Genomic DNA, 16497 nt, shown 5'->3' with positions numbered 1-16497 from the left:
GGTCACATCAATGGGAATGCCACTGGTGAAATTAAGAACATTGTTGTCCCTTAAAAGATGTTTCTCTACACCTTTACGCTCCCGAATTTTCATAAAAATATTTAATGCCGGAACAGACTTATTAGGAAAAACTAAAAAAATAATAATTTTTATAATCTCGTATTTCAGGCAGAAAGTAAAAACGATCCCATTGTTCGTAAGAACATTTTTCTTGTTTGTGTCACAAAAATCTTCAGTACACAGCTGGTAGACTTATTATGAAACATCCTGTATAAAAAAATTAAATTCCTAGATGTTTCTTCGAACATTATTGTAAAATTCTGTTTCCTTTCCTCTAGACAAAAATGCAACAAATCTTTGAAATTCGCATCAAATCTTTGTGATGAACTCTATGTGTTTTTCTTACCCGATTCATACCTTAAGATGTATTAGTTTGTATCAAGTAATTTTAATGCTCATAAAACAGTGGTGGATGTGTGGCCGGGCAATTAGAATTTAAAAAACTGTAATACCTACTGAACAAAAAGAATTCCCAAAATTAGTCTAAAGTGTATGTATATTTATTTGGAATAATCAATAATAAACATCGTAAGATATTCCAAGAGGTGTTTCGACACAAAACAATTGTTACAAATAACGATTTTTTTACATTGACATGCATTTTTACATTATTACTTTAACTACAATAAGTAGGTATATAAAAAATAAACTATTGACAGTACAAAATAATCGAAGAATAGTTAACAATAACAAATATCTTATAACTAATCAAATCTAAACGTGTAATCTCTAAGCATTGCGTTTAAAAAGCTACAATAGATCATATTAAAATTCGTACACCTTAAAAGTTTTTAATACAGGGAAACCTCTCTTTGCGGACACTCCTCACAAGCAGACACTTCCCTTAACCGTACAATTTCTTTGAAACCGCAAGGTACAAATCCTATTTCTATGTAAAAGAGCCTTCCATGAGCGGACACTTCTATTGGACGGACACGGACATAAAAATTTTCCCCGCAGTGACAAAAAACCCCCCACAAGCGGACATAAAACTCTGAACACCGACCAAAAATAAAATAAATATTATGATGTTAGTTACGTTATTTGCCGCAAAGGTGAATGTCGGGGCTTCCCCTTTATTTGGTTCTTAATACACGTGACGCGCAAGAAGCGAAATGCAACATGACACCTCCTAAAAAACGGTTTATGACTTTAAAAGAAAAATAGAACTTATAAATATTATTGAAAAGGAGAATTTGTCTATACGAAAATTAGTAGAGGAGTAAGTTAATAACAAAAACCTGGCTCAAGACATTTTTTTTGTGTTTAAAGTATTTCTTAAGGTTTAAAATAGGAAAATTCCAGACAGCAGAAATTTTACAAGAAAAAGAGAAATTTCGTAAAATGTGGCAATCTGGTGATAGTTTAGAGCAAAAACTTAACAAATTAAAAAATGTTCCATAGAAAATTGATAAGGAGTGCCTATATTGATTATATCGAATAGAAGCCAGAACGTTCCAATATCAGGACCATTGATAAAAACTAAAGCTAGAGAAATAGCCTGCAGGTTAAAATACGCACAATCCAGTGCTTCTAATTGCTGGCTAGTAAAAATGGAGAAAAAGGCACAACAACGTATGTAAACCTGAACTAACCTGAACTAATGTTCCAAAAGTTTTGGCGCAAAAGGAAATAATACGAATAAAAATAAGCGAAATTATTAAAATACTAAGATGGCTGTGGAAACAAAAATGACTCGTCAACTCATTTTTCCTTTGACAGTTAAATGTCACAGATTAACCAGTTGAAAATGTCATTCAAATTAGATCTTCGCAAAAGTATTTATAATTTAGTTGGGAGGATGCCGAAGCCTGAAATTTTCCGAGTGTCTAGAAACGAAAATATTTCACGTAGGATCATTTATCGTACAAGAGTCGATTGTGAGCAAGTTGTACCATGTTTAAATCTTCCTAAAAGCGGGAGGATTTTAACGCAACCTAGATTAAACCAGCTAATCACAAATGCCAAAAATGAAGTTGGACTGTCAGTTAGGGAATTATCCCGCCGTTATGGTGAGTCTAAAAATACCGTTTCAAGGGAACTCTCAAAAAATGATTTGAAATATCGTAAAAGAACTAAACGTCCAAAATATACTACAAACCGATTAGCTAGAATACCTCGATGTTGCCGAACATTAAAGTGAACTCATTTTTGAAACAACAAAATCGTTATTATGGATGATGAAAAGTACTTTACTCTAAGCAATTCGGAGATTCATGGAAATTATGGTTTGTACACAAGTAATATCAACTAGTTAGTTATCAACATACAGACAATATCGACCAGAAGTTAAATACAAAGAAAAAGCCAAATTAGTTTGGTGCGCGATTTCCATCCAAGGGATTTCAAGGCCTTTTGTGGGACGAGTAAGAGGTGAAGCGCTGAATGCTCAAAGTTATATTCACAACTGTTTGACAAAATTAGTTGCATTTATTCGAGAAACCCATGCCCATCATGATATAACGTTTTGGCCTGATTTGGCTTCCTGTCACCATGCAAGAGAAAGTCAAAATTGGCTAAATACTCACGATGTACCATTTTTACCAAAGAACGGTAATTCTAATCTTCCGCAGGCTCGTTCAATTTAAGACTTTTGGGCAATTTTAGCTAGAAAAGTTTATGATAAAGGATGGCAAGCAGAAGATGTGACACACTTAAGCCGTAAGATCTATAAAAAATTTAGAGAAATAAACGGGGAAACCGTACAAGTCTTAATGGGATACGTACGAAGAAGACTGCGAATCATCGAGGAGCACGGACCACTCCACTTAATGTAAGCTATAAATATTTTTAGTTAAAGTGTTGTTGACTATTTCACGTTATAATATCGGGTAAATTTATATCCCAATTTATAAAGAAATAATAAAGTATTTTGTGCCAAAACTTTTGGGACATACGTTATAAGTTTTAAATCCATATCTGGCGAGTCAGCAAATGTTAATCCACAAGGTGTCAGTGAATGTTTACAAAAGCTGCCGTCTCTTTTTCTGGGATGTAGACCGCAAGACATTTACAATGCAGATGAAAGTGGTTTATATTTCCGAGCATTACCAGGCAGAACAATGGCACTTAAATCTGAAAAATGTGTCGGTAATAAAATGTCGAAAAAGAGACTCACTATTTTATTCTATGCTAATATAACTGGAGAAAACGAAAAGTTGTTGGTCATCAGAAAAGCTGCCCGTCCACGCGCACTTAAAAAATGTTCCTATCAAAAATTTACCAGCTACGTGGAAGTCAAATTCTTAAGAATGGATGACCCGTGATATAATGAAGAAATGGCTTTTAGATATAGACAGAAGAATGAGGATCTAGAATAGAAAAATACTTTTATTTCTGGATAATGCCGCTTCACATCCTCCGGACCTCAATTTAGAAAACATAAAAATATGTTTTTTACCACCCAATTGTACCTCGGTGTGCCAGCCTTTAGACCAAGGTATAATTAAAAATGTAAAATTCTTCTGTCGAGACTTAATTTGAAAACATATTTTAACTAAAGTAGCGGCTGCTTTATCTGCTTCAGAATTGGCTAAATCTATAAATATTCTGGAAGCTTAGTATTTTATACATACGGCTTGGAATAACGTTTCTCAAGCCACTATCAAAAATTGTTTTGCTAAAGCTGGATTTAAGAAAATGAAGGTTCTTTGCCTGCCCTTGAAGAAGAATATGCACAAGAAGACTACATGTCTTTGCCACTTTTGGCGAGTTTCATAAGAAATTATAAAGAAGTCTGTAGCACTGTGGATCGTCAGAATATGCAAACTTAGACGAAACAATTTCTATAGAACAATGCGATATCGATTATGAACTTTCAGAAGAACGTGAGCAAAATATGCAAGAAAATGATGAGGAAGAAATTATATTCACTGAAATTTCTTCAATAAAATCTTATAGTGAAGCCCTGAAAGTGATTGAAGACTTAAAAATATTTGCACAGGAAGATTTTATGGCATTTCAAAATCTTAAAAACGTGGAATCCCATTTTCAAAGTTGTTTTCTTAAGGAAAAACGGAGAACGATGAAACAATCAAAGATTTCAGATTTTTTTAACTCTAAGTAAGCTGTTATGTTGAATTAAAGTTTATTTTAATTTAGTTATTTAAAACCATAAAAAAAGTATTATTTTTGATTTTTATTTCCATCTTTCTCACGAGTGGACACGTTCCACAAGCGCCCAAAAAACTGGAATCAACGGTGTCCGCTTATGAGAGATCTCACTGTGTTTAATTTTGTTCTGTTAATTAAAAATCTTTTTTTTTCTGTATATTTCGCGGAGAATGGTCAAGGACGATAAGTTTTTAACAGAAATTTTTGCAATAAAATATTTTCTGGCAAAACAATAGATTTTATAATTTTCTGCTAGTCAGTCTTAAAACTCGCACACCACGAATTCTTAGCTAATAAATATGTTTTGATTCGATTCTATAGGGTGTAACATTTAACTTAAGACATCGCAATATGTTGATTAATAAACGCTCTACGAAAAAAATGTTTATTATGAAAGTTTAATTATTCCGCGGGGGAAATACATTGATGCTTAAATTAGTGCCCCTCTGCACCTACTTGTGGGGAGATGGGGAGTAACTTTGAGTTCTTAAATGGCATCCCCTACCTTTTATTGCAAATTCGAGTTCTACGGCAAAAAACACGTAGAAGTGATCTGAAACATTTTTTTCGATTCACGATAGATGGCGCTATAATCAACGATATTTTATTTTTCTTTCACTTATGATTTACCGGAATGTTTGGTGAAATCTGTTTTAAAATTAAAATCAAAAAACTTTTTGCAGTTATTTTTAAAAGTAAGTGCTCAAAATGATGGTCTTCAGTTTTAAGGCACTTATTAATTCGCATTTCGAACGATCAAGCACAACCGAGAAGTGCGTCTGCTGGAATTTCGGCACAAGCATTTCTCATACGCACAAGTTGTTGCAATTAGTTGTTTCTTCAAGTTATTTATTTTTTTTATACATTTAAACCAAAAATTTAAACAAATAAAAATGTGTTATTTTTATTTATCCCCAACAACGCGTGGGAATAAGGTTTTTTTTAAAAGCAGATTTCACCAAACATTCCGGTAAATCACAAGCAAAAAGAAAAGAAAAGTTCGTTCATTACAGCGCCATCTATCGTGAATCGGAAAAAATGTTTCAGACAAATTCTACGTGTTTTTTGCCGTAGAATTCGAATCTGCGATAAAAAGTAAGGGATGCCATTTGAGAAATCAAAGTTACCCCCCGTCCCCCCACAAGGAGAGACAGAGGGGCACTAATTTTAGTATCAATGTATTTCCCCCGCGGAATAATTAAACTTTCATAATAGAAATTTTTTTCGTAGAGCGTTTATTATTCGAGATATTGCGATGTCACAAGTTAAATGTTACATCCTGTATAATTCCAAATTTATTTTATTACAATACAGTGAAGTTTTAATAAATTACAAGTATAATAATTTACATCTTTAGAAGATTGGGACATCAGAAGAGCCTAACAAGTGCAACTTTTAGTCCAAAATTACTGAAAATCGATATTAAAAGTTCAGCAATTATTTCGAAAAAACGATGTTTGAGAACTTTGGCGCCCTTTAGCAGCAAAACGAAGCAACATCGGAAATAGGGAAGTTTGCCTAAAACGCCTTATTTTCGGATAAGGAATTTTTGGTCAAACATTGTGTAGTCCTTTCAGGGACACCCTGTATAACTGCCCCGATGTTATGGAAACACCTCTACAAAGTCCCAACCTCAATGTGATTGAACGTTTATGGTACCACTTAAAGGCTGGAATTAGGAATTATGAAATTTTTAACAAAACCAATTAAAACTAGTTCTTCAGGAAGAGTGGGCAAAAATTACACATGCACACGATGCCGTTTACCAGATATAATTGGTAACAAGAGATTGTCAGCTAAATACTAATTCCTATTTGTTGAAATTTATATTTTCATCTTATTTTAGTGTTCGAGCTTGGTTTGATTACTAAAAATAAAGACATTTAACTTGTTCGCATGAAATGTATTCTCAAGCATTTTTCTTTAAATGAAAAAAAAATTTTTTACCATTCTTCCCGAAATACAAACAGAAAAATTTTAACAAATCTTTAACTAATAGAAAAAAATAAAATATTAGAAAATTTTAAGGTGTACAAGTTTCAATTCGATATACTGTACAATAGGTAAGTTAGTTTAGACTAACCTGATCACGTGAAAGGAGTTAAAGATCTACGAATCACTACTAGAAGATCTGCGCTTGCCAACAAATAAAGTAACAAGTAGGAAACATTAAGGCATTTAAATCTATTAATAAATTACATAGATAGTAAAATAGTTCCAGCACTGCAACTGGTTTAAATTTAACTCAATCAGACATAAGGTACTATGTCTCACAAAGAACCCAGCCTGTATACAGGGTTATTCGCCTAACCTATTCATTAAAAGTTTGCTAGAAGCTAAAAGCGATATGAATTTGAAAATTTGAAGTTAAGTTAACTTCGGCGGGTACTATTTTTAAAAATATTTTCAACTTCTTGTCACTTCCGGTTTAACCGAAAATAGTTGTCAACTTGCTTATTTCAAATGGAACCCCCAGTATATTATTTTATTTTTAGATTCTATGTAATATTTGAAACACATTTTCTGTATAAAGTCCTATACTCAGCCCTTACCGTTTTTGAAATATTTGACATTGAATTGAAAAGTGCCTCTGTAATGACCAATTTCAAAATTTTACATCTCCGCATTTATTGAAGACATAATCTTCATATTTTGCAGAATGTTAATACATAGTCTTAAGTTTACACTTTTGCTATTTATATGGTTTGGTATTATACAGAATGTCCAAAATTCAACTCCTACCATTCACATTTTTGAAATCGCAGGAGTTTTTTTTCAATGTGATACCCTATATCTTTAAACACTATCAAGTAGATAATATAATTCTCTATCGAACCATATTAGGATTACCTACACCGATTCCAAACCATTTTCGAAATAATTAAGTTTTACGTGAAACTAGTAGTACATATTCATTCTGGTAAATTTTTACTCTTCACAGAGATACATTTTAATTCAAGGTCAAATATCTCAAAAACGGTAAGGGCTAAGTATAGGGCATTAAACAAAAAATGCATCTCAAATATTACGTAGAACCTAAAAGTAAAATAATATACTAGGGGTCCTATTTGAAATAAGCAAGTTGACAGCTATTTCCGGTTAAACCGGAAGTGACAGGAAGTTGAAAATATTTTTAAAAAATAGTACATGTCGAAACTAACATAATTTCAAATTTTCAAATTCGTATGACGGTTTGATCCTAGTCAACTTTTAATGAACGGGTTGAATAAATAACCCTGTACACTGTTCATCATTAACTTTTTATTAACAACAAATTGAGCAGTTTTCGTTTTATCTCAGACAAGGCCTAAATTAAACGTACAAAACGTGCAATCGTTTACAGAAAAAACCCTGTATACATCGGCGCTGAATCCTTAGATTTTTTAAACTGCAATTCTTGACAATAATAATCATTATTGGTCGTTAAAATTGTTAAAATAATTATTTAAACTTCACCCTATATAGGTACTATGGGGTCGCAGGGTGGAAACTTTCGAAGTACTTATAGTTCCAATGTGACCGACCTATGGTAACTAGAAAGTATGAATTCTAGACTTGTTAACTAATTAAATAAGGTTAAATGGGTTAATTCCCGTCCTAATTGAACAAGAACATGAATATCACAAGGCCAGCGTTAAAAAAATCGTGTATATACTATACCGTTTAATAATCTACATTTGGAAAGTAAGTGCATATAAAATCCACTATAATGTACAAAACCTGTAATTACACTATTGTACATTACCCCACTCCACTCCACTGTAATGTAGAAACTACCCTTCAACCAAACCTTTCTTCCTATACAATTCCGCCACGACAGCCACAGCTCCTCCAGATATGTATCTCACGAAATTATCCCCCGCCAAAGGCCCCACCGCAAACAATCCCTCATGACCGTTCACCTCGTGCGTCAATGGGTTGATATCTACGGGGTTGCTTTTGGAATCGATATCTTTGTCGGGAAACACCCCTAACTTAGCGCCTGGAGGCATGAAGGAGAGGTTGGGCCTGGATCCGATGAGGACGGCGGCGAAGGAGATTTTCACCTTGACCACGTCACCGTTCTTAGCGGTGAGGACAACCACTTGAGATTCGGGATCGAAATCGGTGAGGGAGTGTTCTGGGTAGGCCGCATAGAGGGGGTAGGTAGAACCACCATCGTTCATCATTTGACGTACCTGGAAAAAGAAGCGCGATTTTTCAATTGGAGAGATCTGATTGGTCGCTGGGAATGGAACATCATATTTATCTAGCGGGCCAGCCAAATTATTATTCACAGAATTGTCTTCATTTCTGTCAATATTTGCATGATGCAAGATCATTTCCATGACAATGGATAACCCCAACAGTGCTCTGGTTCGATTTTCTCGTAAAATTGTCTTGCTGGCAAAATTACCCAAGGTTTGAGAAACGCGACTTAAGGAGAAGTTACAAAACTGGCAGACGCATAAAGTTCTTGTTAAAGCCGCCAATTAATTCCATTGAATAGGTATGTACCAGGTCTACCGGTATGAAATGAGCGCTATTTTGTGAAAATAAAACACCAATTTTAACAAGGAAAGAAAAATAAAATTTATTCAAAATATTGACCATTGTTTTCTACACATTTTGACCACCTTTCTGGCAATTTATGGATTTCACGTCAATAGAAATGTGCCTCTTTGGCATCAAACCAATTAGACACCCAATTTTCTACTTCTTCATAGGAATCGAAGTGCTGCTCAGCCAATGCGTGTCCCATCAATGAAAACAAATGGTAGTCCGAAGGAGCCAAGTCTGGTGAATACGGCGGATGGGGTAGCAACTCCCAGCCAAGTGTTTTGATGCTATCCTGAACCGGTGTTGCTTTGTGCGAAGGTGCGTTGTCATGGAGCAAAATTACCTTCCCGTGTCTTCTGGTCCATTCTGATCGTTTTTCGATCAACGCATTGTTTAAATTAATCAATTGTTGTCGGTAGCGAACAGTATTAACGGTTTCACCAGGTTCTAAAAGCTCGTGGTGCACCACACCTTTCTGATCCCACCAAACACACAGCATTGCCTTCTTGCCGAATCGATCAGGTTTTGCAGTCGATGTTGATGGTTGTCCCGGATCAACCCATGATTTTTTCCGTTTAGGATTTTGAAAATAAATCCATTTTTCATCTCCGGTAACAATTCGATGCAAAACTGATTTTCTTTCGTGCCTTTGAAGCAAAATTTCACTGGTGTTTTTTCGGTTCTCCATCTGTCTTTCATTTAATTCGTGCGGCACCCATTTTCCACAGTTTTGGATCTTTCCCATAGCTTTTAAACGATCAGAAATTGTTTGTTGTGCAACATTTAACATTTCTGCCATTTGCTTTTGACTTAAAGTGTCATCTTCATCCAATATTGATTACAGTTCGGCGTCTTCAAACTTTTTTGGTGGTCTGCCACGTTCTACATTTTGCATATCAAAATTGTTATTTCTGAATCGTTGAAACCATCTTTTGCATGTTGCTTCTGATAAAGCATAATCACCATATGCCTCGACAAACATGCGATGCGACTCTGCAGCACTTTTCTTCAAATGAAAGCAAAAAATTAATGCTTTCCGCAAATCATCATTTTGTGGTACAAAATTCGACATTTTTGGCACAATGAAATAATATAGTGTTATTTGTTCAAGGACTTGATTTGTACTAAATATGTTTGTCAGTTTGTATACCAACCAAGCAAACAAAAAAAAAAGGTTTGTTTACAACAAATGCCCTATATCGAGATATTTATATCCTGACGCTCATTTCATACCGGTATACCTGGTATATGTTCTTGATAAATTTACCGGCATTTCAATAACTCTGTTCCCAAGGAAGTTATTTATTATCATCCTGTAATTTTAACAGTGGCTATTTGACAAAACCGTAATTTACCTTGTGATATTCAGGATACATATTCTCAGGCAGCTGCTTCGTAAACTCAGCAGACCTTCCCCTAAAAACATGCACCACTGGAACATTTCTCGATCTCACAGCCATGACAGCATCGGCAGCACTCAATCCTGCCCCCACCACCAAAACGGGGTCCATTTCTCCTTCGCTCTTAGCTAATTTCTCATCCAGCCGACTCTCTAACTTCCTCAAATCGTGGATCAACCACTCAGGGTCCTCCCCCTTTCCGAAAACGTCCAATCTGTTTGGAGAGTCATAGCTACCACAAGCTAAAACTAGGTATTTGCAGGTGTATTTGGTGATTGTATTCGTCTCACTATTAATTGATTCAATGAGCCAGTTGGAGGATTCAGAGGAATTGGAGTGTAGTGATGGTGTGGAGTTGAGTCTGCAGTAGAAAGGCACTGTGGGTTTAGAGAATGTGTCGAAGCTGTGGGAATGGAAAAGATGTGGTTTGGGTGATTTGTTGTTAAAATCTGTGTCACCACAACAAGAACAAGGTTTCTTCCTTTCATGTTTGGGGATGATGATGGATTCGGATTTGGCCTGATGGCTTCGCCTCTTGCATGCCCGGGTCCTCCGCGGATACCTTGCGAGTAGACAATTCAAGGCAGTGGTGACGAAACAACGATTTTCTTGGTCCTCTTTCAGGGGCATAAAATAGTCTTTCACTCTCTCCGCTACGTTTTTATCCAGCTTTTTCACCCACATATTCCTCTTTTTTAACACTTCTTCCTCGCCCAAAGTCATAAGTTCCCTTTCGTTGCTCCCCAATCTTATCACAGACGTCACTACAGTATCATTTTCAAAGTATTTTGTCAACTGCATTTCTTTCGCGTAGTTTTCGTAATATGAAGCTACATCACGGCTAAAAGCTCTTTTCTCATTTGCTGAGCTGGACGGGAAAGGCTTTTCTGGAAGAGACATCCAGGAACCCAGAGACAGAGTTAGGACGTCTGGGTCTATACGGTGCCAGGAGCCTCCAGGAGGACCTCGACCTAACACCAAGTGGTCAATCTGATGTAGAATAATTCATTAAAGTAAGTTAATGATAAGTATCTTTAAAAATAACCTCTTTTCCTGCAGGTTTAAACTCGACTAAAGGTTGCAAATCGAGGCCTAAATCCGCACAAGGATGCAACAAAGCATCCATCAGTAGAGACACAGGGTTGGTACTCCTGCCCTCCAACCCTTGAGCCAAGAAGGCCAAATCTTGAGTAATGAGACAAGGAGATTTTAGTGTTTTGAGTCGAGCGCTGAGCATTTCGTCTGGGTGTTCTTGAGAAACGAAGTAAGGCAAGCGGCCACTTAGCATTAAGGATACTATTATACCTGACGGGCCATTTCCTATAAGAGATTGTTTTTGATGAGGAAAAATTGGTTTACTATAATGATTTTACGTGCCAACAACGATGACCTCTTTGTAAATTATTGAGTCGTCCTCCATTTTTTCCACGTTGGTCTTCATGGTTGTTAAACTCGTCCTGTAACGGAATAAAGTATGAAGTTATTATGTGGTTGCAGCAAAAACGGTGCATTAAATTAAGTTCACCATCTTGTCAGGTTAGGATTTTTTGCTTTAAGTTTGTGTCCATTAAAATCTCTTTAAAATATTGACTTGTTAATTAAAAATTGAAGTTTTTAAGGTGGGTCTCAGATCAGATCAGAAAATTGACGGTTTGTTCCGCCCGTTGAACCCGAAAACGACATTTTTACTCTCTAATAAAAAAAAGGAACATTGTTGCACCATGGAGTTGTTCCCAAAGTTAGTATATTTTTCACTTATACACGCTGTTGCCTTTAAAAACGTAAATGAATTGCTCATACACAAGTATCGTTTATGATTTTAGATGTAATTGCAGGTAACCCTGGCAACAATAATCTATACTATGTCTGTTTCAGGCGATGTTCCACAATGTAGAATGTATTCATGTACTGGATGATTCAAGAAGGTGGCTCGCCTTTATAATTTTTTTGTTTTTAAACTTAGAAAGTTGAAATTTACAGGGAGGCTATATAAGAATAGAACCGATTTATTGGCATTAATAATATTTATCAAGCACTTCCGGTTTAACCGGAAATGACCTTAACGTTCGATTTTTAAATGTAATGCTCTATAAATTTTTCTTTTTTGGAATCTAGAGGTCATTTTTAGTGTAAAAAAATATAATTAAAAGAAAACAATTCTGTGGCTTTTTTCGTGTCAAGCTACGCCACTGAGGTATATGAATTAGCCACAATTTTAGGTCAGAATTATAGGGAAAAATACTAATTTGTCATTTTATTGAGTACTTTTTCTTTTATAAGCAATTTAACCGAAAAACAGTTTTTCCCATTTATCTTCCGTTTTTTAAATGGCGATATGGTAGCTTCGGTATTTAAATTGCTTATAAAAGAAAAAGTACTCAATAAAATGATAAATTAGCATTTTTCCCCATAATTGTAACCCAAAATTATCCTTAATACGTATATCTCAGTGGCGTAGCTTGACATGAAAAAAAACAAACATTTTTTTCAATGATCTATTTTTAAGTAAATTTATAGAGCATTACATTTAAAAATCGAAAGTTGAGATCATTTCCGGTTAAATCGGATGTGCTAGATAAACGTGATTAATGTCAGTCAATCGGTTCTATTCCCACATAGCTTCCCTCTTTTCAACTTTCCAAGTTTAAAAACAAAAAATTTATAAGGGCGAGCCACCTTTTTGAATCACCCGATATATCCGATAGTCATTTCAGGGCTAGTTGTATATCAATTGATGATTAATTACAACTCAAGCTGTAGTATACCTTGAACTTTAAGGATAATTTTAAAGACGTCGAGATGTTATTTCTCCTCAGAATTTTAGGACATATTCCGCATTTGCTTGACTTTTTTTGTTAAACGAACATGGGGATTTGGTTTCACCGCTATTATAGAAATGCATTGACCGACTTTACCATAGTTACAGCGTGCTACAAACTTTCAAAGGGACACTTTTAATAATGGGAAATTGTCGATAAGTTTTAATCATAAAATCCATACAATGACGACCTTCAACAGGAACAAATTTATTATTAAAAAATGATTAATGGACGTACTGGTAGAGGGATTTTATTTTCCGTAAAACTTGCTTTAACCTTTTTTTAAGTTGATGGTAGTTTTCTTCTACTGAGTGTAAAAAACCGGTTCCACACGAATTATTATTATTTACTGATTACCCCCCAGTTGGACCTAAATATCTTTCAACTCAATTACTTACTATAGTGTGTAATACCCCTTAAAGGAAGTGAGGAAAGCGAATGAATATGGAAATTTATCACGTCCAATTTCGGACGTAACACTCTGAATTATTGACTACAACTGCCTTAACTTAGCACGCAGCAGCTACAGGTGGCTGAGACAGCGAAAATCCCTCACGGCCTTGGACCTATTTTCGAGATCTAAACTAAAAAAGTTCATGCGTAAGCATTTGTGAGAGTATTAACAACAATGGCGCACGTTTTTTCGAAGAAAACTGCTGAAAAAAGTTCAATTGAAGGAACATTTTGCTGAATTTAGATAACGATTTAGTTGTTCGATCGTTTGTGTGGTAACGATGATGTGACAACTTTGTGCTAGTTAATCTTGATTAGTTTGAAGCTTGGTTAATCGGGAAAAATCAATTATCGTTCGCTTGAAGGCGTGAGCCACGAACCTATCATCCTCCACCTATTTGTGTAATCAAACCAGGGGTTTGTGGACGATTTTTTAATCGAAAATAACCGAGTAAACATGTTTACAGGAAAGTGATGTCCTGAAAATTTTGGTTATAAAAACGAAAATGTTACATCGAAAAATCAACCTTAACCAAAAACTAATCTTCGCCGACCTTTGATCCCTAAAATTTTCCCACTGGAATTCCTCTTTGACAAACAACTAACGAGTAATGATGATTTATGGCGATTAGAAGTTTGGTATCTCAGCGCCGGAAATATGCTCACATTATTGTAACATTGTGAGTTTCGCTACGTAATAAATGTAATAATTAAGTTTAAAAGAAACCCATTCCTGGCTATTATACCTATTGATATCTATAGGTAACAATTTAAATAATTATTGATATCTAACTATGATAAATTCCTGGTTTTGGCGCGTTTTTTTCAGAAAATGTAACTTTTTTTCCGAGGAGCTTCGAATTTCCCACCTCCAAGCGACACACAAAAAATGGCAATTACGCAAAAGTCTTTTGTTACGTCGCCATGAACGTTGCATATGGGCGTGATGTTATGCAGCCGGTAATGAAACTACCGGCCCTGTTGCCAGACGTTGCTAAATCTCTGGAAACTGCGAATGGAAGGTTGTCAAGTGTAAATTTAAAACATTCCTGATTTTTAAGAGTTACATAAGAGTTTGGGGGTCATAAACATAAATAAGGACTCATTATCTATGTAATATAAGAGGCTCTTATGTTGCATTGATAATTATTTAGCTGAAACTATTGAATAGGTATATTTACATAAGTATTTTAGTCAATTCATCGTGCATTCAAATATCCGGCTTATTTCAATAACTTTATCAGCAAAATTAATAATTCTATAAGCAATTAAGTCACTTATAAAATTGCAAACATGCAGATAAAGTTCTAATCAGTAATTATACAGTTTGTATTTTATCAGTTAATTTCTTGTAAGGAGATTTCAGCTTCATAGACAATGATTTTCAGGATTGTGGGTGTCAGTTTCACAAATCATTATAGTGAACAACTTGACTAGGAGTGACTTGCAGAAATTGCATGAAGAGGTCAATACTTGAACGGTGGCATTATAAAGTCGAGTTTCGATATAATTTATGGGATCACATTCGCATACATCGGTTTCTCTTTTGCATATACTCTGTAAAGGCGAATTAGGCACTAGTTCCGCTATTAGTCATTTCCCAACAAAACTAGCAAACAAGTTGTTTTTCTTGCTTTAGGCGGAGTAAAGGATTTTCACGTAAACAACTAAAAAATTGTACATAGACAATAAAATAAATGGGTCCATGCAGTTCTCTAAGAGTTCCTCACACACAAAGCTAAAAGTTTTTGGATTGACTGGAAAGAATCCGATGAGTAATACGTGAACAGAACCAACACATTGCAGTTCTAATTGGCCACGAATAAACCACTAATTCGTGCAATAATAACTATTATTTATGATTGAGAATTATGCATTAATTGACAATTACATAATGCCAAATTGCAAAATTCCCTTTAATTAGAAGTACAGGAATTATTTTCTGAAATTCTTGCTTGTCATAAACACTATACTTATTAAGCAACTGACTGCTTTTGATGATTAATGGATCTATTATAGTTATTAAGAAAAGTGATGTAAACTTCGGATGATATGCAAAAAATTCGTTAATTGTTGTTATTAAGTAAATTAATGACTGACATGCATTAAGTTGAACTTTAATAACAAATTACATTCACCAATTTGTCATGAATCTCTCAATACACCTCATCTAACCTATTGTTTAGAGGCAATTTCTTAGTGTTTCATCACATATTAAATATTTAAAAAAATCTTAAACCGTACTGTATAAAAGCCTGTTCAATAATCCTAAAACCATCATTTTGTATCATCGAATGTCATCGTCACATGCACACCTTTAAGCCACATTTTCCTTACCTGATCGATGGGCAATAGGTTTCAAACACAATGGGACACTTAAGAGCTTTGCGATAATGGTCCAATTGGCTGTTTTAGAATAATTTTCATTCAGGAATTATATCGTAGTTTTATCGATTTCGCCGCGTTTCTCTCGCGCACTGCAAAGGATAGTTGAGACGACCTTTGCGAACAAAATTCCGACTGTGACTGTAAATATGGAGGTTTCGAAGCATGCGGTTATTGGAATATACCGGTCTAGACGCCTGCGTTTCTACTTAGCTCTCGTCATGCAAATGATGATGGATTTTCCTTCAGGCGAAGTAAATACAAGTCTGAGGATGAGTCTTAATTAACCAGAAACGTTGACACGTGTTAATGACGAAATGTTGAGAATGTTTTTATAAACGTGCATTGAAACTGTAATCAAATTCTCATGTGATTCAGCTTAGGTAACATAATAGGCAGGGTATTAAATATTTATACATACAAACCTGTTGGCGGTTATCCAAGTTCAAATTGAAGCAGATGCAGGCCGGGAATGTTAGATGTTGACTTATCAGTGTATTTGTCACTGGTGTTTCCTTTATCTATTTTTGTGGTTTTTTTTTCAGTTGGGGAAATTGCAGCGACCTTGGCATAATATTAATTTAGTTATAACCCCTTTGGGGCTTGAATTAAGGAAATGAATAGAATAGGGAAATAGTCGTAATTATCGATCATTCCTTCACAAAGACCATGGGAAGGTCATTAATTACCTATATTTTTATATCACTGAATTTATGAAGTTCAGAAGA

At 35.0% G+C, this 16497-nt stretch overlaps 2 protein-coding genes across 3 annotated transcripts in view; one reads left to right on the top strand and one right to left on the bottom strand.

Annotated features, from left to right (window-relative positions):
• LOC136408045 (uncharacterized) overlaps window positions 1-16497 on the top strand; it is an 87925-nt gene that overhangs the window by 14170 nt on the left and 57258 nt on the right. The gene's annotated exons all lie outside the window — the stretch shown is intronic.
• LOC136408046 (oxidative stress-induced growth inhibitor 2-like) lies at window positions 539-16007 on the bottom strand. Of its 2 annotated transcripts, XM_066388799.1 has the most exons (5): window positions 15722-16007; window positions 11490-11569; window positions 11158-11432; window positions 10068-11102; window positions 539-8351 (listed from the first exon to the last, which is right to left on the bottom strand). In XM_066388799.1, exons 2-5 carry the CDS (start codon window positions 11551-11553, stop codon window positions 7947-7949), a joined length of 1779 nt encoding a protein of 592 aa, XP_066244896.1. In that variant the 5' UTR covers window positions 11554-11569; window positions 15722-16007; the 3' UTR covers window positions 539-7946. The 2 variants fall into 2 exon arrangements, with proteins under 2 accessions (XP_066244896.1, XP_066244897.1); XM_066388800.1 differs by lacking the exon at window positions 15722-16007 and having other exon boundaries at window positions 11486-11569.

The sequence above is a fragment of the Euwallacea similis genome, chromosome 4 (genome assembly GCF_039881205.1).
Source record: "Euwallacea similis isolate ESF13 chromosome 4, ESF131.1, whole genome shotgun sequence".
Lineage (NCBI taxonomy): Eukaryota > Metazoa > Arthropoda > Insecta > Coleoptera > Curculionidae > Euwallacea > Euwallacea similis.
This window is presented reverse-complemented; position numbering and strand designations above follow the sequence as displayed.